Source organism: Otolemur garnettii, unplaced genomic scaffold (assembly GCF_000181295.1).
Source record: "Otolemur garnettii isolate 467f Iridium unplaced genomic scaffold, OtoGar3 scaffold00126, whole genome shotgun sequence".
In the NCBI taxonomy this organism is placed as follows: domain Eukaryota; kingdom Metazoa; phylum Chordata; class Mammalia; order Primates; family Galagidae; genus Otolemur; species Otolemur garnettii.
The window spans coordinates 4,044,501-4,065,699 of NW_003852521.1; the positions used below are offsets into that span (position 1 = coordinate 4,044,501).

Genomic DNA, 21,199 nt, shown 5'->3' on the forward strand with positions numbered 1-21,199 from the left:
CACATAAGAATCACAGCCTCTTCTACTTCACCCCATCCCCACTGAGTTCTTGATGTATTTAATTGGAGATTTCTGCCTGTCTCCGCAAGGAGCAACTGGAATTTTTCTCCCTAACCCCATATCTTGCTCAACAGGAGTAGCCATACTCTTCTTCATTTTATGCTGCATTTTTTCTCTGTTGAAAGGAATAAAGTGGAAAGCGGAAACATGCATTATGTTAAATTTAGCTAAACCTAATTCTTTTCAAGCCATTCTTGTCCACAAGCAAAGGACTATTTGATGTTTGCTCTTCCCGTGTATTTGGAATCTCTGTTAGCAGTGGGAAGTCATTCTGTCTTGAATGTTTTACACTTACCAATTCTTAAGATGTGTCCCAGACCTTTCTTTGAGGTGGACCATCTCACGCATGCCGCGGGCATATGTACACATCCCTCTCATTCTACGTAGATAACCTGGCTCTTCCTTTCTTTTTTGTCATTTAAGTCACTTCAACAAATGGTGCTGTCCCATGAACCCACAGTAAAGTCCGTGAGAGAGAAGGGGGAAGCCCTTCTGGAAGTGGTGGAGGATGTTACTTTACAGGACAAAATAGACAAGCTTCAGAGTGATTACCAGGACCTGTGCCATGCAGGAAAGGTAAGGAGAGGTCAGAGATTCAGTAATTGTCTATTCACCAAAATATTTGCCCTAACTCCTTTCTCCCTGTCACGTAATTCTGAGGGCTGGTATGGGTCAGTATTTTTTCCTTTTATTCTGAAGAGTATTTAAATGGCATAATGCCTTTGTTTTTCCACTTTTAGTAGTTTTCTGATGTAAGTAACTCTGCCTATCCTGTGAGTTGCACTGGCTTTTTGAAGTACAAAACAGTTTTGAGTCGGTTTGTCACTTGAAAGTCACCTGTAATGAGTCCCCGGTTTTACAGGAGCATGTCTTTAGTCTGGAGGCGAAAGTCAAAGACCACGAAGACTACAACAGTGAGCTCCAAGAGGTGGAGAAGTGGCTCCTGCAGATGTCCGGAAGGCTGGTGGCCCCCAACCTCCTAGAGTCAAGCAGCCTCGAGACAATTACCCAGCAATTGGCCCACCACAAGGTACATCTGCTCTCTAAAAAGCTACCCAAGGCACAGCTTTAGCAGCCCTGCCTCTGTGTGTGTATGTAGCGGACATCTCAGGATTATGATGACTATACCATAAGAATCAAGTCTGAGGCTCATGTACCTCTGATCACTGAGACCAGTTGAACTTGATATTCAAGTGAATCAAGCATAGCTGAATCTTGGCATTCAATTTCTGAACATATCACATTTTTTTCTAGCTAATAGTTTTTAATCACAGAATTTAGTCCTTACTGAGTTCGTTTTAGAAAAGCGTAGCAAGGGCAGGATGCAGGACTAGTGATAAGAAAGTCTGGATTCAAGGCCAGACTCTTCCCCTCCCTAGCAGAGGGCATGGTAAAGAATAGCAATAGTATCAGCCCACCTGATAACTTGTAATCCCAGGAGATAATGTCTGTAAAGGAATTTTGTACACCACAAAGCACAACTCTGATATGAGGTATTTTTATCTTTATTAATATGTATTTTTAGTGCTACAGAGGACCAGACAGCAGGTGTCGTATGCACTTTTATGGAGTAATGTTACGCGTGATATGGTCAGTCTTGGTAGTGTGTCTTAAGTCGGAAAACCAGTTACCCTCTCTGGGCTTCAGCATTTCTGTCTATAGGAAAGGATTTTATTTCACAAATATGAACAGAAAAGCAACTGCCTGACATTAAGGATGCACCAACCCAGTAGGCAGTCTGCCCCAGCAGCACCACCATAGTGTGGTGGTTCTCTGCAACTCAGAGATGAAGTGCTGCTTTCCAGTGAGTGTGTTCAGCCATGAACCCAGAACCGTAGAAAAAGGGGTGGACCCTGAACTGCTGAGGGACTCCTAAGTTTCCCTTAGATATCATGATGTTTCAACCAGGCAACCCTGTGTTGGAAGGTGTCACTTGTCATTAGCATCAAGTAGCAGTAAGGAAATTACCATATTTTGTCGTGTAGAAGGTGCTCCCTTGTATAATGTGCACCCATATTTCTGGCCCAAACTTTCAGGGAAACACCCTGTGAGAAAGTGGCTGGTCTCAGCCAGGAGAGACACGTCTGGGGAGGGGTAATGCTCCCCTGGTAAACATTCAGCTCACACCACCCTCCTGCAGCCACCTGCTCTATGAAGGCTGCCCCTTCTTTCTCTCCCAGAAGCCCTTCCCTCACTGCCATGTTGGGGACTGCAGACAAGATGGTCATGTGCATGGCCAGTGGGGGAGAAGCTTCTGAGGCCACTTGGCTTACAGACAGCCAGGAGGATCAGTGGGGTCTGTGCAGGCTCCTGGTCCCCTCTGCATGGCCAGGCTCAGGCCTCAGCACTCACCTTGCACAGATACACCCTGCCTCACCAGACCCGCAACCACCCCCTCTCCTGATTTCAGTCTTTGGCGGAGCCACTCCAGCCCACTCCCATGGTATCTCAGATACTCCTAGACTGGAACCTCATGCTCTTGGCTGGCCCAGGAAGAGGGTGCAGAGGCCCTGGGAGGCTGGCTGGGCTACCTCACCTGCCAGCTCCTGAGCTACTACCCATGTATATTTTTCCCCAAAAAATTTGGGAAGAAAATTGTGCATTATACATGGCAAAATACAGTAAAATCCGATCTGAAAAGTTGATTCCTCCTCCCTGAGTAATCTATGAAACTTCTCTCTGGAGAACTCATGTAGTTATAGTGATATGAAGGGCAGTCAGGCAGAGCTGTGTCCAAACTCTGGGGCATCTGTCATTTACTCTGACTGTTATACAACTCTCTGTGCTTCAGTCTCCTGGCCTATAAAACATTAAGGATGCACCAACTTCCTGACTATTATACAACTGACTGTTATACAACTCTCTGGGCTTCAGTCTCCTGGCCTATAAAACAATGATAGCATATAGTTATCAGGCCTTATATGTAATACCTGGATTATAGAAGGTTCTTGATAAATAATAAGCATAAATGTTATTTTTATTAATATAAATATTATTAGGTATAAATTAAATAGTACATAAATTAAAATTAGATCACAGATATTAGGTAAATTAGGTTGAATAGTAGATTGTTTTAGATAAAAATTATAATTTAAAGAGCTGAAAAACGCGTGGATGTCGTTTACTCTGGGAAGTAACAACTGTGGAGCAGACATATTTCTGAGACTGGCCACAAATACAACTCTAGCCTTAAAGGTTACTTCGCTATTCCCTCTGCAACTAATCTCTTAAACTCATTAACCTTCCCGTTGGAGTATCCCTGAAAACGTATACATGCTTTCCCCCCATTTAATACATAACCATGATAAATGGAAGAACTCTTCCAAAAACTTGACTGGACAATGAAATTCTCCATCTTTAACTCTCTGGTTAAAGCAGGGTAATTAAATTAAAAGTGGACTTTTGAGAGCTCTGTTTTGTCTTGCAGGCAATGATGGAAGAGATTGCTGGTTTTGAAGATCGTTTGAACAACCTTAAAATTAAAGGTGATACTTTGATTGGCCAGTGTGCAGGCCATCTGCAGGCAAGACTGAAGCAAAATGTGCAGGCTCACCTGCAGGGCACCGCGGACAGCTACTCAGCAATCTGCAACACCGCTCAGAGGGTGAGTGCCACCGGAGCGGGCTGTGATGACAGTGAGTTATGAAGGAAGGAAGGCTAGAGATTGTTTCACAAATAGGATTAATTCCTGAATCTTTGAGATGGTTCAGGTGTGTTGCCAGACCAAAAAACAGGAGGGAAGATTTCATAGCCCTATGTGAACACAAAACTAACATTTGCATTTGAGTGATGTGACTAAGCAGTGAATTTCAGACATTTGGTTTTACCCAATCCCTTTATTTCATAAATTGATTATGAAACATAGTTGCTAAAGTTGTTTTACTTATTTCTATTTGCAAACCATCGATACTTTCAATTTGCCATTTAATCCGCACCACCAAAATAAGTTTATTTCATCATTTTAGCAGTCATTTTTTTTAACTATGTGCAACCTCGGCTCTAATGGAATTCCGTATTTTTATGCGTTTGTATAAGAGTTGAGAAAAGGCATAAGAACCAATCCTGACTTTTTCTTAAATGGGTGGACTGTCATTAACACAGAATCCTTAATGTTATAGAAAGACGATTAAGATGGATGAGAACTGTTGTTTTAATAAAAACTCAATGAAATAAATGAATGGATTTCTATTACTCTAGAATTTTTTAATGGCACTGCAGAGAGATTTATGTCTGGGACAGCCTTCTGAGTGCTGCTGTCACCACAGCACGTCCTTCCCAGTAAGAGCTGGTGATATACTGGTGAGAAGGGGAATGGTCTGTGTTTACCATGATAAAAAAAAAATGCAAAGTGACATCATTAACTCCCTCTTTAGACTTGAAAAATTAATGACAGGGAAGGATAAAAGAATCTAATAAAATAATTGCAAATGTTAAGGAAAAGGAAAAGGCAGAAGAGAGAGAAGCAGCAAGGTTGCGCAGAGAGCTCTCTCATAAGACCTTTCCTTCCCTCGTTCCACTGAGATTTACTGAACGGTCACTCTCTTCATAGTGGGCATTTTACTTGCATTAGGGTACAGCTAAAAATTTTTCTTTAAATGGTAAATGTTGGAAAGACCAACATAATTTTTAAAATTAAGAAAGCAGGTGAAACTCCAGGAACATAGTCAGAAGCTCATAATTGAGGTTTGTGGAATGACAGAGAGAACACAACACCCTTTCTTTTTTCTTAGTTCTCATGGGAATAAGAATGAGTAAGGGATTGACCCACGGTCAGATAAAAATGATGAATTTAACGGATAACAGAGAAGCAGAATTATCACTTTTGTTGTCTCAGTAATGAAGGAAATGCTCGTTTTCTTCTTTCTCTTTTCCTTTTTCTCTTTTTAAATGATATAATTGGCTCAGAAAGCATCATAGATGTATTTCATCTGGGTCTCGGGGAAACGCATAGTAATTTCTCAGAAAGTCCTTACGGATAAAATGAAAATTGATTACTTGGCTAAAGGTTAATGAGACATATCAGAAAATATATGAATTATTCTAAGTTATTGGTGTCCTATAACATAACTTCTAAGATGAAATGAGGGCATCAATCTCTCCCCTCCCCTATATTATAATCTAGTTCCAATCTGACCCTAGCTTCAAAGCAAAAGTGTCATTGTTAGAAAAATATTAGTTATCTTTTCTTGAGATGGTGTTTCACATTTTTAGTTTTCAGCTTAAACAAAACAAGCAATATTTATACTGTAGGAAGAAAGGCTGCACAAACCTCTGACGTATGGCAAATTTTTACTTCAATGAATTTATATATTCTAACACATTCCTATCGATACTGTGTGAACCCTACTCATGGTCTCTTCCCCTAATCGGGTGTTACATTATGATGTGTGGATTGAGAGTCATCAAGTGCAGGCTGGTCCTTACATGTTGGGATACTTCAGGGCATATGAAACTGCCTCAGGTATACATGTGGTGTTAGGGAATCATGGTGGGGGGAATCCATTTAAGTGGACTTGCTGTGTTTCCTTGAATTCGGATAATCCTCCGAGAGAGACAGCAGCTGTCCTAACCTCCGCATGGTGATTTGGCCTCAGGTGTACCGAAGTTTGGAACATGAACTTCAGAAGCATGTCAGCCGACAAGACACCCTGCAGCAGTGCCAGGCCTGGCTGTCTGCAGTCCAGCCAGAGTTAGAGTCAAGCCCTCAGCCACCTCTCAGCAGGACAGAAGCCGTCAAGCAGGTAGGAGAGCCTTACAGGTTTATGTCATTCTTGTGAGTCCCTCAGACAGTCACTGAAAGCGTGTGAATTCTATGATGCCAAACTGTGCTGGCTTCTGGGATCCTAGAAGTATAAATAAGGTCTGAACTTGGCTCAAGTCAAGTTCGTGTTCCTGCCAGGAAGACAGATACAACACTAATGGGTAAACCTGGAGAATGGGCTCAGTAGCCAAAAGATCAACCCTGAAGACTTAGGGGTAGGGGAACCACGGGGCGATCACATCATTTGTCTGTGCCTCAGTTTCCTGCTATGTACAGTGATGATTATAATCATACTCGTAAAAGTCAGGATGAAATTCACATATCATACACCAGGGAATGTGATGTAAACAGAAAAGTAACACCAGCTCTCCCACAGTTTGGGGACACAAGCAAGGAGCTTAATGAATAATGGTTAAATGGGTAAGTGAAGTGCCTGTGAAATCCCCGTGAAAGAGACCTCTTGCATATTAATCTGACATCCACAGGCATAAAATTTTTCTGTTAAGACTTAATCAGGGTATGTGAGAAATATTTTAAAAACTTTTGTACTAAGCCGCTTTTCTATGCAGCATTAACCCTGTGGGAAAATATTTTAGAGGAATTGAGTTGCAAAGGGTATTGTCTCCAGGCAAAGCATAATAAATACATAATTTAATTTTTTGCCCCAAACTGAGATTCATGTGATGCATTTGTTCATTTAGTTCACATGAAGAATGTGTCTAATTATCCTCCAAAGTCCACTGTCTAAAGCTTAAAGGATTTTCCTTTACATTTTTTAAGTTATTAAATGGTTCACCAAAGTGTGCATATTATACTTTATAAGAATAGGATAAGGGCCGATGAAACATGGTTCTCCGTGAAACAAGAAAACTGAATTAAAAACCATCTATATTCTGCTTCTTTATTAGACCATGAGCTTTACAGAATGGTGACTTGTCTTGTGGCTGTTTGTTTCCAATGTATTTTATTCAGAAGAAACCAGAACAAGGCTTAATTTTCATCCTTTGTTACCAAAAAAGAAATACAAGGAGGAGGCTTTAATCCCAATGGCCTTTTGCTAGTGCAGGAAAAGATGCATTGCACTGAGCAGAATAAGCCGTTTCACAGGAGGTCAGGGATCCTGCAGGGATTCCAGATCACGTGACAGTGTCTGCCCCTCCACGCTTCCCCCCCACCCCCGTGTGGGCTTCCAGAGGAGGAAATGCACGTTGGCGGAGAGGTCTGGACTGCAGTATCTCCAAAGGGAAAGGGTTTTGTTTTGTTTTCTTTTGTATTATTTTAATTATTTTTTCCTTTGGCAAGTACATTAAGGCCCCACTTGACATCTGAGTAGGTTCTTAGAAATTGCAACTTAATGTAAAATAGCAAAATGATGGTGAAGGAAATGGTGTCATCGAACACCTGCTGTAGGTCTTTTCACTTAAAGTTTCAAAGATCTGTCAGGGACAGTAAGTGAGGACTTACTGTGCTGTGCTCCTAACTGATTTTGGAGAACCCCTAATATTTTTGTGGGTCACCTTTATCGCATGCACTTGCAGTCAGTACCCCTTTCTCTATTCATCCCTGTACATATAGTAATCAGGAACCCCCAGTCAGGCCAGCATCACTCCTCATCTAATCGCTGCATAGCCTAATACCCAGTGACCTGTTCCCATAGCTGCCCGGCGTCTCTGCAGATACCCTGCACACAGTGTTAAGGAGGAGCCCTTGAAAGCCCGTGTTGGATCATTACGCTCCCAGTATCTTCTTATCCCACTTGGAGTAAATTCCAAATTTCTCACCACGGTGCATGATTAGGCAGGTCATACATGTAAGAAACATTTTTGATAATAGATTGTTTTTCACAAGGCAATGGGACAGGTAAAGAGATGGTGACACCCACACCCACAGCAGGACACCTGGCAATGTCTGAACACATTGTTGGTTGTCGTAACTAAAAGTCGTGGGTATACTGCTGCCATCTAGCAGGTGGAGGCCAAGGACACTGCTGAACGTCCTCCCAGGTACAGGACACTCCCAGAACAGAACTTACTTGGCCTCAATTGTCATAGCTCTGAGGTTGAGAAACTCTGGACCGGAAGCACAGACCCAGCAGTCAGGATGTATAGTCAGCTCCCCGTGGGACTCTGTGATGTGGGCCCTGTCCACCACTCTGCTTACACCTGGTTCACGCTGCCCCAGCCTCGGGGCTTTGCATTTTCTGTGTCCCCTCCACGTCCCCCCTCCTGCAATGTTCTTACCCACATTCAGGTCTTTTCCTCAGAGGGGTCTTGGAGATTCACACTCGCAGAAGTAGCCCCGGCACGTCTTCCTCAAACTCTGTCCCTTAACACTTCGACTCTTCTACATGGCATTAGCACTAACCATCATGACACTGCGTATCTGTTTGTGCTTATGTTTTCTGTCGCTCTCATAAGAACGCACACTCCACGGGAGCAAGGCTTTTGTGCCTTGTGCCCAGTTTCTAAAACGGAGCCCACACAGACCCAGTGGCTGCCAAGAAATAGATTTCTCTGTGTTTCTGTGAATAGATTGAAGAATCCCCTGGAGAAGCCTTTCATGGGCTTGTGGAAAAGGAAGAACACGAGATGAGCTTTCTGCAGAGCAAAGCCCCGCCATCTGTTACTTCCCTGGTTCCAGCAAAGCTCACAGACCCACTCTGACTTTTGCCTTATGTCTGTGCAGAAGCATGTCAAAAAGCAGACAAGCAGGCTTTCTCTGAAATGGAAAATAAGCTAGCATGTGAGCACAGCTCTGGAAAAATTATGGAAGTTTCTTGGGTTTTCCTCTTTCCCAGACCATATGACTACTTCAGTTACAGTGAGAAGCAGATGGTTACAAATAGGTCCCCGTCAGTTTGATCTGGATTCCTTCCTGGGAGTCACTAATACATCACTTTATGACAATGGGGGAAAAGTCTGAGCATAGCAGAATTATGTATGAAATATCAATAAAATATTACAAGTGGTACAAATGTTTGCCATCTGAATAGACCATGTATCTCTTTCGCTCTGATAATTGCCTTTTTTTCAGGTTAAACACTTCCGAGCTCTGCAGGAGCAAGCCAGGACCTACTTAGATCTCCTTTGCTCCATGTGTGATTTGTCAGATGCTTCCGTGAAAACCACAGCAAAAGACATCCAACAAACAGAGCAAATGGTAAAAAAAAAAAGCAAACAAAACAAAAAAAACCCTTACAGATCGCATTGAATCAGTCTGTTTTACTATATTCTCTTGTTTGGTATATACGAGGTTTAAGAAAATACCTCTTGAGTTGTTCTTTCTCTGATGCTCCTATAGTTATCATAAGAAATAGATAATTGAATTTCAGCTAAGTCATAGAAAAGCAAAGATGCTCTGACATTGGTACCAAGGTGACACCAAAGTAGGAGGAATCATTTGGTCCCATCCAACTGCTGCCCATTAGCACTTTCCCCTCCCTTCTCCTTAATTACCACTCTCTCTTCCTCTTTCCCAAGTTTTCCACACTTTATATGTTCTTTTCTTCTTCCCCATATGAAAGGGCTCTTGATCCTTGCTGTATTCATTGTATCAGTAATGCCAAAGAGCGTGCCATCTGTCGTGATCCTTCTAATTCATAAGTAGTGGCTGCCAAGGGTGGTGCTGGGAAGGATTATGAAGCCATGTCTGGGCATAGCAGAAAGTGCTGTGATGAGTTAGCAGTTTCTGTCCACACAGACAGGGGCCAGGCCCGGAGCTCACCACCAGTGCTGCAGCGTGAAGCTCTTTAGGGAAACACTTTCGGGCTTAAAGGAAAAATAAGACTTGGTTTTGGTATTCAATTTATTAAATATTCCCATAAGTAAAATGATCCAAAGGAAAAAATGTCTTAGAATAATAAGGTTTTCCTATTTCATATTAAAAGGTCAAAATAAACTCAAATCCTTACAAAAGATACTACAATCCATATTTCTTATAGAAATGATTTATTGAAACAAATCGTATAGTTTTAAAAGCCAGCAAAGCTGATCTAAAGATATATCCGAAACATTAATTACTCAGCATTTGATAAGAAAGATAAAGAACTGTACAATAGGAGACAATATCTGTCTTTTTTAGTTAACACCAATTCCAAATTCATGAGGCAAACAGGTGTGTCTGCTGAAATGCCCACTTCCAAACCATGAGGACGACTTTTGACCTAAGGGATTATTAAAACTCACTGATTAAAATCATGTGCCATAATTCTTAGATTTTTAAAGTCTTTAGAAACACTAAATATAAAAGAAAATCCAGATTTCTTGAAACGAAGCAGTGCTTTTGGATATATACTGCACGTGTATGTGCGTGCACGCGTCCTCACATGTCGCAGCTCTAACTCTTTGACCACAGATGTTTCTGTCTGTGGCTGCTAATGCTTATCCCCGTGTTTCCTCAAGATTGAACAAAGGCTTGCGCAGGCGCAGAACTTAACTCAAGGCTGGGAGGAGATCAAGCAGCTGAAGGCGGAGCTGTGGATTTACCTTCAGGATGCCGACCAGCAACTCCAGAACATGAAGAGGAGGCACGCGGAACTGGAGCTGAATATTGCTCAGAACATGGTTTCCCAAGTAAAGGTGGGAATCAGCGTGTCTCCAGGGGAGATAAAAGAGGCCAGGATAGTAAAAGAATGGGGTGGTGCCTGTGGCTCAAGGAGTAGGGCACCGGCCCCACGTACCAGAGGTGGCGGGTTCAAACCTGGCCCTGGCCAAAAATTGCAAAATTAAAAAAATAATAATGCAAAAAGTAGAAAAATGAAAATATATTCAGTGTATTCACTTACATGCCTGTGTGTCTGTCAATCCTTAGACATTAATACAGCTATTTAAGGAACAAGGAAATCTGAACAACCTTCACTGGTGCCAGGGAAAGACCGATTCTAGAGTAAAAATGAAAGCATATTGTTGAAACTTCAATGGTTACTTGCATCAGAGGACATTCGCTCCAAATTTTGTTCTTGAGCAAAGTTTCTGTGGTTTAGTCTACAGAGCCAGATAAGTGCACCTAAGCAAACACAAAAGCTGATTATTTCTTAGATTTTCATTACCATATTACCAAAGCTGTAGGACTATAAGCCAATCAATTAAGTGTATTTTTAATGAGCATGGAATTAATTGAAAATATAATTTATAGATCATTTAAAATAGAAAATTTTAATAAGTAGGTGATCTCGATTGTCACATTTTCAACAAACGTTAAGATTTATTTTTTCCCTGTCATAATGAGTCAATAATGATGTATTTTCTACTTCTGTATTGTTTGCAAATTCAGAAAAAAAAGAAAATAGGAGCAACATAAATTAGATTTTTTTTTCTCAGAAGCATAAACTCTAAAAATGTTTAGAAAACTAAGACCATACTTTAAGATCAGATAATATCTTTTTTTTTTTAGTGGTTGTAATGTTTCGCGTTTATCAGTTTTCCTTATACTTCTCAAAATAACATAATACAAGAAAATACCTCAGCTTCACTGATTCTTACACACTTGGGAATTGTTACCCATGAAAAGGCAGGATGACTTTCAGATTTTATCTTTGTTCTGTCCCTCGTGACCTGTTATATATCCTCAGTTTTTTCGTATCGAGGAACTGAAAGTGTTCAGAAGAGTGATGTCTGTGTCTCACACGGATGGAGGGGCCGTTGCACATGACCTATTTCAGCTTCTTGTTATCCTTTAGGACTTTGTCAAGAAACTACAGTGCAAACAGGCATCAGTGAGTGCTATTGTGGAGAAGGTGAACGAGTTAACTAAGAACCAGGAGTCTCCTGAACACAAGGAAATAAGTCATCTGAATGATCAGTGGCTAGATCTGTGCCTTCAGTCCAACAACCTGTGCGTGCAAAGGGAAGAGGATCTTCAGAGAACAAGAAATTACCATTCCTGCAAGAACGTCGTTGAAACATTCTTAGAAAAATTTACTACAGAATGGGATAACTTGGCCAGGTAATAGAAATGCTCTCATGGGCCACCAAAATGCTGTGTCAGAAATTCTCTAACTTCTATAAAAATTTAAAAATGTCTTATTTATGATTTTAACATCTATTTAACATTCTCAATATTGGAAAACATTATTAAGAACCTAATGTCGTGCTGATACAGAGTTTTCCTAACTCTTCTTGATTCAACTATTGGGTGAAAGAGGAATGTTTGAAATTAGCACCATTTTCTCTTGTGTCCTCAAGGATTATTCCAATGATTATTACTCTGTGACCTTAAGAAATATCCCCCAAATATCTCAAGTTTTGTTTAATTGCCAGTCATGGAGACATCATCTATGAATTCATGAAATGAATCCTTCTTGGACCTGTATTTTCCATAGGTTTCTTATCAAGTCTGTAAAATAATACATTCTGTGTAATTAAGACAAGTGTTAATTGTATACTTGTAATATTCTAGAAATTAGTGAGCAATCTAAATTTGTGTTCTTTGTGATTTTGTGATGAGTGAACCCCTCTTAACTTTTTTCTTTGAAAAATAAGGATACACACAGGCAGGATCTTCATATGAAAACCTTCCCACGCTTTTGATCACTATAATTGTAAAAATCCATAGTTTCTCTTCCCTGGGCTATTAGCTTGCAGCAATGAAAACTGCCTACGTCATTCTAGATTACTTAAATCTCCTGGCAGGGATTTTTGTTTGGGTGTTGCATTTTTCAATTGGTTTGCTTTTCCTTGAAGTTTGACATTTTAGTGGTGTTTGGGATAAATGCAGTCAAAATAAGCAAAAACTTATATTTCTGGCTTGTCATAGGCCCCCAGTTACTTTAGACCTAATGTGTCCAAAACAGAATTCTTCATACTACCTCCCAACTCCTCCTCTCATACTCCAGAACCATCATTTTACAAACTAAAGAGACTGTAGATTCCACTTTCTTAAGTGTGCATGGAGGCAAAGATGAGAATTCTTTCCACTTATTTCTAAATTCTTCTACTGGTAAACAAAAAATACCAAGATATGCAATTGAGTAGCCACTTATCTAACATGGCATTGTCTATGGGATCCACTCTCTTAAAAAACAAACAAACAAACAAAAAACCACATAAATCATGATCACTTCTTAATTTCTTTCAGTGTCATTTTCAAGAATGAAGTAGATTCGTGCTTCTCAAGGAGTAATATCACTCAGGTCATCCAGGATTTGTTACTATGCACATCTGCTTGATTAAGAGCCAGAGGAAGCTAAATGTATAGTCAGATGTGATTAAAAGGTATTTATTAGCCAGAAAAAGAAGAGTAGAGAAGTACATTGGCAACTTGGTTTTTTGATTCAACTTCTGATGGGACTTGTATTTCAGAAAACTTTTGGCATCTCTGTTACTAAACCATATTTTGAGGTATTTCCAGAAAAGCTAAGAACATCGGTTAAGGTGAAGTGTAATTTAACATCAGTATCGACGAAAGCTAATTTGCTCTTATCATCTTTTGATACATTTTCAGATCTGATGCAGAGAGTACAGCTGTCCACCTGGAAGCTTTGAAAAAGTTAGCATTGGCCTTGCAGGAGAGAAAGCAAGCTATTGAAGACCTGAAGGAACAGAAGCAGAAAATGATAGAGCATCTAAATATAGATGACAAGGAATTGGTCAAAGAGCAGACAAGTCACTTCGAGCAACGTTGGTTTCAGCTTGAGGACCTTGTTAAAAGGAAAATCCAAGTGTCAGTCACCAACTTGGAGGAGTTAAATGTGGTGCAGTCCAGATTCCAGGAGCTGATGGAGTGGGCAGAAGAGCAGCGGCCCAGCATCACCGAGGCTCTTAAGCAGAGCCCCCCTCCTGAGATGGCTCAGAACCTTCTCATGGATCACCTGGCCATTTGCAGTGAGCTGGAGACCAAGCAGATGCTCCTGAAGTCACTCATAAAGGATGCCGACAGGGTGATGGCTGACCTTGGCCTCAATGAGCGCCAGGTAATCCAGAAGGCACTCTCAGATGCGCAGAAGCACGTGAACTGTCTCAGTGACTTAGTGGGCCAGCGAAGGAAGTACTTGAACAAGGCCTTGTCTGAGAAAACCCAGTTTCTCATGGCAGTGTTCCAGGCGACCAGCCAAATTCAGCAACACGAGCGAAAGATAATGTTCCGTGAACACATCTGCCTGTTACCAGACGATGTGAGCAAGCAGGTTAAAACGTGCAAGAGTGCACAAGCCAGCCTCAAGACGTACCAGAACGAAGTGACTGGACTCTGGGCCCAGGGTCGGGAATTAATGAAAGGAATCACAGAGCAGGAAAAGAGCGAAGTGCTAGGTAAGCTTCAGGAACTGCAGAGTGTCTACGACACTGTTTTACAAAAGTGTGGTCATCGTTTGCAAGAACTGGAGAAAAATTTAGTTTCTAGGAAGCACTTTAAGGAAGATTTTGATAAAGCTTGTCATTGGCTAAAACAAGCAGATATTGTTACCTTTCCTGAAATCAACCTAATGAATGAGAGCCCCGAGCTTCATGCACAGCTAGCCAAATACCAACACATTCTTGAACAATCTCCAGAGTATGAAAATCTTCTACTTACGTTGCAGAGAACTGGACAGGCCATATTGCCCTCGCTGAATGAAGTCGATCATTCCTACCTCAGTGAAAAGCTAAATGCTTTGCCCCAGCAGTTTAATGTCGTTGTTGCCTTAGCCAAAGATAAGTTTTATAAAGTCCAGGAAGCAATTCTTGCTCGAAAAGAATACGCTTCCTTGATCGAGTTGACAGCCCAGTCGCTGAATGAACTCGAAGCCCAGTTCTCCAGGATGAGCAAAGTCCCCACCCGTCTGATCACAGGCGAGGCTCAGGCTCTTCAGGATGGTTGCAGAGCCCTTCTGGGGGAGGTGCTGAGCCTCGGGGAAGCCGTGGATGAACTGAACCAGAAAAAAGAAAGTTTCCGCAGCACAGGTCAGCCTTGGCAGCCAGACAAGATGCTGCACCTCGTCACCTTGTATCACAGGCTGAAGCGACAGACAGAACAAAGGATTGGCTTGTTAGAAGACACCACAAGTGCTTACCAAGAGCACGAAAAGATGTGCCAGCAGCTGCAGAGACAACTGGAGTCTGTGAAAGGAGAACAGTCCAAAGTGAACGAGGAGACGCTGCCTGCGGAGGAGAAACTCAAAACGTACCACTCGCTGGCGGGAAGCCTCCAGGACTCGGGCATTCTACTGAAGCGAGTCACCGTGCACCTGGAAGACGTTGCCCCACACCTGGACCCCTCAGCGTACGAGAAGGCCAAGCAGCAGATCCAGTCCTGGCAGGAGGAGTTAAAACTGTTGACCTCTGCCATTGGCGAGACGGTGGCGGAGTGCGAGAGCCGGATGGTACAGAGCAGGGACTTCCAGACGGAGATGAGCCGCTCCCTGGACTGGCTGAGGAGGGTGAAGGCGGAGCTCAGTGGGCCGGTGCTCCTGGACCTCAAGCTCCAGGACATCCAGGAGGAAATCCGGAAGATCCAGATTCACCAGGAGGAGGTCCAGTCCAGCTTGAGAATCATGACTGCGCTTAGTAATAAGGAAAAGGAGAAATTCACGAAAGCCAAGGAGCTGATTTCTGCTGACTTAGAACATACCCTCGCTGAACTCTCTGAGCTGGATGGAGACATTCAGGAAGCTTTACGCACCAGGCAGGTCGGTATAATGGGACATGGCTTTTCTTTTTTTTTTTTTTTTGCATCCTGAGTATTTGTAAACAAGTATGAGAAATTTGGTTAGTTGGTTATAATTGCCTCTTTAAATACAGTAGAACCTCCCTGGTTGACCCCTACATTGACCACCTCCTTACGTTGACCTGATTTTCTTAGACTGACATGTACATATCAGTTCAGTAGGCCTAGTTCCTTATGTTGACCACTCTGTATGTTGTTCAGTTTGTTACAGTTTCTTGGGGGCCAACTTCTATAGGTTCTACTGTATTTTTTTTTTTTTTGATACTACATAAACTCACCTTCAGCAGTGACTTAAAAGGACATTTTATTTGTTCATGTATTCTGTGACATATAGACATATAGTATTTATTTTCTGTGGCTTCCATATTGACTTCACTTTGCTCATAATAGTGCAGTATCTCGGTGACCACTCACCTGTAAGAGAGACATGATGTTAGTAATACAATTAATACTATATGTTAGTGCATTCATAATAAAATTGATTAACAATGAATAGTTAATCATGCTCTTTTGAAACAATGTGAAACCTGGCCTTTCTAAGATTACTGCTGCATGGAAAGGCTCCAGATGGAGAGAGGTAGGTTGGAAACATTGCAGCCCTGAATCTGATGACACATCTCATTGTGTGTGGGCTCTCCCCTTAGTTGCCACATCTCTGCACCCCTCTCTCACTTTTACCTCACTTCCCTGTAGCTCAGCAGGAGCAAAACCGGAATATTCACAGTGATTTGACTTGGGGATAACCAGAGAAACAGAAGCATGAACAGAGAGTCCCAGATTGGCCTCCTGACTGCACTTGCTCTGGGCTTGTAAGTTCTGTGCATTCAGCAGTAAAGAGAGAAAAATGGTGTCCAGGGGATTCCTTCCTTTAATTCCTTGGCCCCTTTTCTCCAAGACTGTCTTCATTCCCTGTGATTCTAGGAGATTTTGACCAACCATTTGAGACAGCTTTTGTCTGGATAATGCAATAGCTAAAGCCTTGGAGGAAGGCATGTCTGAGTTTTAATAGCAGCTGTTTAATCTTAGGCAAATCACTTGCATCCTTCAAGTCTCCCTCCTCTCTTTGTGGAAGTAGGGTGTTAATGCCTCCCTCATTAGATCTATCCTTTTAGCACAGGGCCTGATGTGAGGTCGCGCCATGAATCTTAGCTGTCACTGAACTTTGTTTTCCTCATAGAGTAAGGCTAACACTTTTATCCTTATCTTTTTTTTTTTTTTTTTTTTTTTTGTCTAACTTTGGCCGGGGCTAGGTTTGAACCCACCACCTCTGACATATGAGGCCAGAGCCCTACTCCTTTGAGCCACAGACGCTGCCCAACACTTTTATCTTTTAAAATCTTATCTTAGTATTTTACTTAGATTTTGAGTAAAATCTTAATAAGCTCTAACATGTAAGATTCTGACTTCTTAAGCTAAAGTCTGTTTAGTACACTTCAGCTTTTTCATGTTGATTCAAAGTCCATGCTTTAAAAATTTAAACTATTTTCCTATAACTATTAATATAAATAGAGGAAATATGTAAAACCTAGAGTTTAAAATAAGAACAGAAGTTATCTGGAATTTTCATTCTTGAAAAACATCTGTCAGGTAAGCTGGCTTCTTTCAAGATGGTGATTTTTGAACCCAAATTTTATATATGTTGATATGTCTCTACTTGTGCTATCTTGTCTGAATGATTGTCTTGACCCAAATAACTGAAGGTCATGGTTCTGGAGCCATTTCTAGTCTCCTCCACTGATTCTTTGCTGTGCCATCTCCCTTCTTTCTGCCCTCAGAGCTAATCTCATGTGTCTTTTCTCTACTGCTTCTCTGATGTTTTGCTTGCCCAGTGCTGGCTGACTACAGTGCTTCCTCCCTTCCTTCTGAGTTCAAATGGACCAGCCTCCCAAACTAAAACTTTTCTATTTTAGTTTCTATTCAAGACTCATGGGATACTGTTTCCCTCCCAGAAATGGCTATGCAATCTGGTGAACGCAAGTCTGGAAGTTTTGTGTTATTACACTTCCATCTAACCAAAGCGCATGTCTTACTGTGCTTTGCCAAACATTCGATCAGCCACACATTATTAAACACTATAGTTTTGATTTGGAGAGGGAGGGACATTTCATAATTAGTCAATGTATCAACATAAATGTCTATTCCATTTTTGCCTTTATTTATTTACTTTAACTGTAATAATAAAATTATAATAAGAATAGAGGAAGGAAAAAATGAATTGTACCACAAAATAATTCTCCCAGCTTATCAGTTCACACACATCTGTGAGACTAAGGACCAGAAAATAAATAGGAAAACAAAAGTATTTCCTATAAACACATTGCAATGGAGGATTGATTACATTTGCAATTATTGTGTTACAGGCCACCTTGATTGAAATATATAGTCAATGTCAAAGATATTATCAAGTATTTCAAGCAGCTAATGACTGGCTTGAGGATGCCCAAGAAATGTTACAACTGGCAGGCAATGGCCTCGATGTGGAGAGTGCAGAGGAAAATCTCAAAAACCACATGGAATTTTTCAGTACAGAGGCTCAGTTCCACAGTAACCTACAGGAGCTCCAGGGCCTGGTCGCCAGCCTGGACCCACTCATCAAGCCAACTGGCAAAGAAGACCTAGCACAGAAGATGGCTTCCCTCCAAGACAAGAGCCAGAGGATAATCCAGGACTCACATGCCCAATTAGATCTCTTGCAGAGGTATTTAAAGTTGTTTTGTGCATTGAATTTTAGTGAAATGGATTTTCACACTGAATATAGTGATGTACTGATGATGTACATTAGCATACAGACTCATTCTTCTCCAGATCTAACATCTTCTTCTATTATCTCCTACCGACATGTTAAGTCAACGCGTCTCTAGATATGTTACATCTTGAGACACACCTAAATTAATGCATTTTTGGACGTACTGTCTAATATACCATTAGACACATTGATACCAGAGGTTCACCTGTGATTTCAAGTTGTTTACTGATTTCTGTTGGACTCTTTCCAGATGCACAACCCTGTGGCAAGATTACCAGAAAGCAAGGGAAGAGATTATTGAATTGATGAATGATGCAGAAAAGAAATTATCTGAGTTTTCTTTGTTGAAGGCTTCTTCTAGACAGGAAGCAGAAGAAAAGTTGTCAGAACACAAAGTCAGTTTTGCTTTTTAAGTATCTTTTAATTGTCATTGTAATGAATCTTCGCAACATGATGGTTTCAGAGCTAGATCAATAAATCTTAGTTTCTACCTGGGTTCTTCAAATATGACAAGGCTACGTTTAACCATTCTATTGATAACCGATTAATTCAGATAAATCTCAAAAATAATAACTGAGCCTTCCTCATATGTCATAGCAATATAGGGAAGAATATAACATACTAAAATGCTAAATTTGGTTCACTTATATTTTTGCTTTTTTTAAGAAAATGGGAAAATGTCATCTCGAGTAGCAAATGAACTTTTGTTTTTTATAAACAAACATTATTGATAAATAATATTTACCTTGCCACTTTTAAAAATACAAGCCTTACTTTGTTAAAAAAATAAATGTTAAAGTAAGAGCTATCAGAGAAGAATATATTTATATGGAAACATTTCCTTTTGCAAGCAATTTTGAACTTTATCAAAATCCACAGAACTTTAAAAAAAAATTGCCTATCACCTCGTGTCCCCCCACACTCTCTCCCTCAGGCTTTGGCATCAGTAGTTAACTCTTTTCATGAGAAAATTGTGGCCCTAGAGGAAAAAGCTTCACAAGTGGAGAAAACTGGAAATGATGCCAGCAAAGCGGCCTTGAGCAGGTCAGTGACCACCGTCTGGCAGCGCTGGACGCGTCTCCGTGCCGTGGCCCAGGACCAGGAGAAGATCCTGGGGGATGCGGTGGAGGAGTGGAAGGGCTTCAGCAGTAAGGTAATTTCCATGACTGATGGGCTCAGTTATTTTTTTCCTCCTTGGTTATAATATATTCTGAAAAACAGTATTTTGTTCCTTTCTGTAATCAGCCTTTGTGAAAGTAAAAGGGCTTTTTAAAAATCTATTTCCATAAAATGAAAAATTATGAAACAAAATAGAATACACAGTGGATAATTTAGTCCTAAGTCAGCCATTACATTTTGAAAGAAAGGCAAGTAATTTCCCCCTTGTTTTCTCCCCTGGCCTTGAAAAGTACAAAATACTTTTCCTTTGCCAATGAGCAGATTTTATGTTTAGTTTCATTTCCCAGATTTTATGATTAGTTTCTTCCATCTTTCGATGATCCCGTGTTTTAAGCTACATCTTCCTTTAGGACTCCAAGACACATATTTATATCAACTGATTTAACTTTGTTTGTTTGGATATGGATAAAAGTATATAATTTGGATAAAAGATTTTCATTTGTTTGTTTAGTTTTTTAAAATCCTTTTTTCTTTATTATACCTGATTGTACTGATGTTATTTTGAGATTAAAGCTTTAAACCATATCATCATTTTTAACATGCTTCGATGCACTCGTGTCAAATGGGGCATTGATTGGAATTCCCCTGATTTTTTTTCCAGTTTGTTTGTTGTTTGACTTCATGGTATGTACATTTGTCTCAGGTGAAAAAGGCCACTGAAATGTTGGATCAGCTGCAAGGCAAACTACCTGGGAGTTCAGCAGAGAAGGCCTCGAAGGCAGAGCTCGTGGCTCTTCTTGAATGTCATGACACATTCCTTCCGGAGCTAGAGCAGCTGCAGGCAACCTTGGGCGTGCTGCGGCAGCAGGCTCTGAGTGTGCTGCAGGACGGAGGCCTCCCGTCCCCCGGAGAAGAGTCCCCCTTCATGCAGGAAATCACGGCAGTGCAAGACCGGTGCCTGAAGTAAATACACACCTTGCTTTCACTCTGTTCCTAATCTGGCCTTGACCCAAAAGGACAGTGTGGTCTTTGGGTATGGGAACCCTCTATCATGCCACCTTAAAAATGAGGGAATCTGTTCCTGCCATCTTACCTCTCAGTTTTCCTAACTCTTTAACCGTGTATCCCACACATACATATTTGGTAGTCCTGAGAAGTACAATGATGAGCCAGACTCATCACAGATGTCACACAGTTTACAGCCAGGCAGCAAAGACAGGGCAACTGAAGAAGCCATTTCAGCCAGGTGTGAAAGGGGAGCTCAGGGAATCCAAGGCAGAGGCAAGCTGTGGAGGAGGGGACTCAAAGAAGGCATCTCTGAAGCAGAAGACAGAGTAGGCATGAGCTGACAGTTGAAGTAGGAAGAGCATGTTACAAACAAGGGAAAGGCGTGTGGGAAAGTTGAGGAGTAAACATGTCACTGGCAAGGAGCCCTTGGGTGGGGGTGGGGGGAGAGGAAAGGAGATGGAGAAGAAAAGAAGCCCAAGAGGGAAAGAACTGAGAACTACTGAGAACTTGGGTTTGGTAAAGCTGGGTAAGTCTGGCTGTCAGGAATGGCAGGGGTATATGAGCATGGTGGCACCAGAGGCAAGGTAAATAACAGCCATGGAATGACTGAATTTAGCAGAAAAAAAAAATTTAATTTTAATGATACGTAGCCAGCCTGACTCACTTCCTGGGCCAGAGGAAAATACCCTTAGAAAATTTAATTCATGTATTAACTAATAGTAACTCATACAAGTGAGTTAATAACTAGTATATTAACTTGTATGAGTATAATATATTAACTCATCATGTATATGAGTTAATAGTAGTTAATATATGAATTAAAGAGGTATTACTTATACTCCTTCACTTATTAAGTCATAGATAAT

At 41.1% G+C, this 21,199-nt stretch overlaps 1 protein-coding gene across 10 annotated transcripts in view; it reads left to right on the top strand.

Moving 5' to 3' along the window:
• The window catches only part of SYNE1 (spectrin repeat containing nuclear envelope protein 1), a 448,631-nt gene that overhangs the window by 247,035 nt on the left and 180,397 nt on the right, over positions 1–21,199 (top strand). For all 10 annotated transcript variants that reach the window (XR_002775281.1, XM_023517949.1, XM_023517955.1 and 7 more), the window contains 12 exons: positions 484–636; positions 923–1,090; positions 3,488–3,664; positions 5,655–5,801; positions 8,855–8,980; positions 10,222–10,398; positions 11,499–11,764; positions 13,262–15,422; positions 17,821–18,158; positions 18,457–18,601; positions 19,141–19,359; positions 20,029–20,288. Coding sequence is in view for 9 of the 10 variants with exons in the window: in XM_023517949.1 (XP_023373717.1) it covers positions 484–636; positions 923–1,090; positions 3,488–3,664; positions 5,655–5,801; positions 8,855–8,980; positions 10,222–10,398; positions 11,499–11,764; positions 13,262–15,422; positions 17,821–18,158; positions 18,457–18,601; positions 19,141–19,359; positions 20,029–20,288 (4,337 nt within the window). In the remaining variant the exon portion in view is untranslated. The remainder of the gene's footprint in view (positions 1–483; positions 637–922; positions 1,091–3,487; positions 3,665–5,654; positions 5,802–8,854; positions 8,981–10,221; positions 10,399–11,498; positions 11,765–13,261; positions 15,423–17,820; positions 18,159–18,456; positions 18,602–19,140; positions 19,360–20,028; positions 20,289–21,199) is intronic.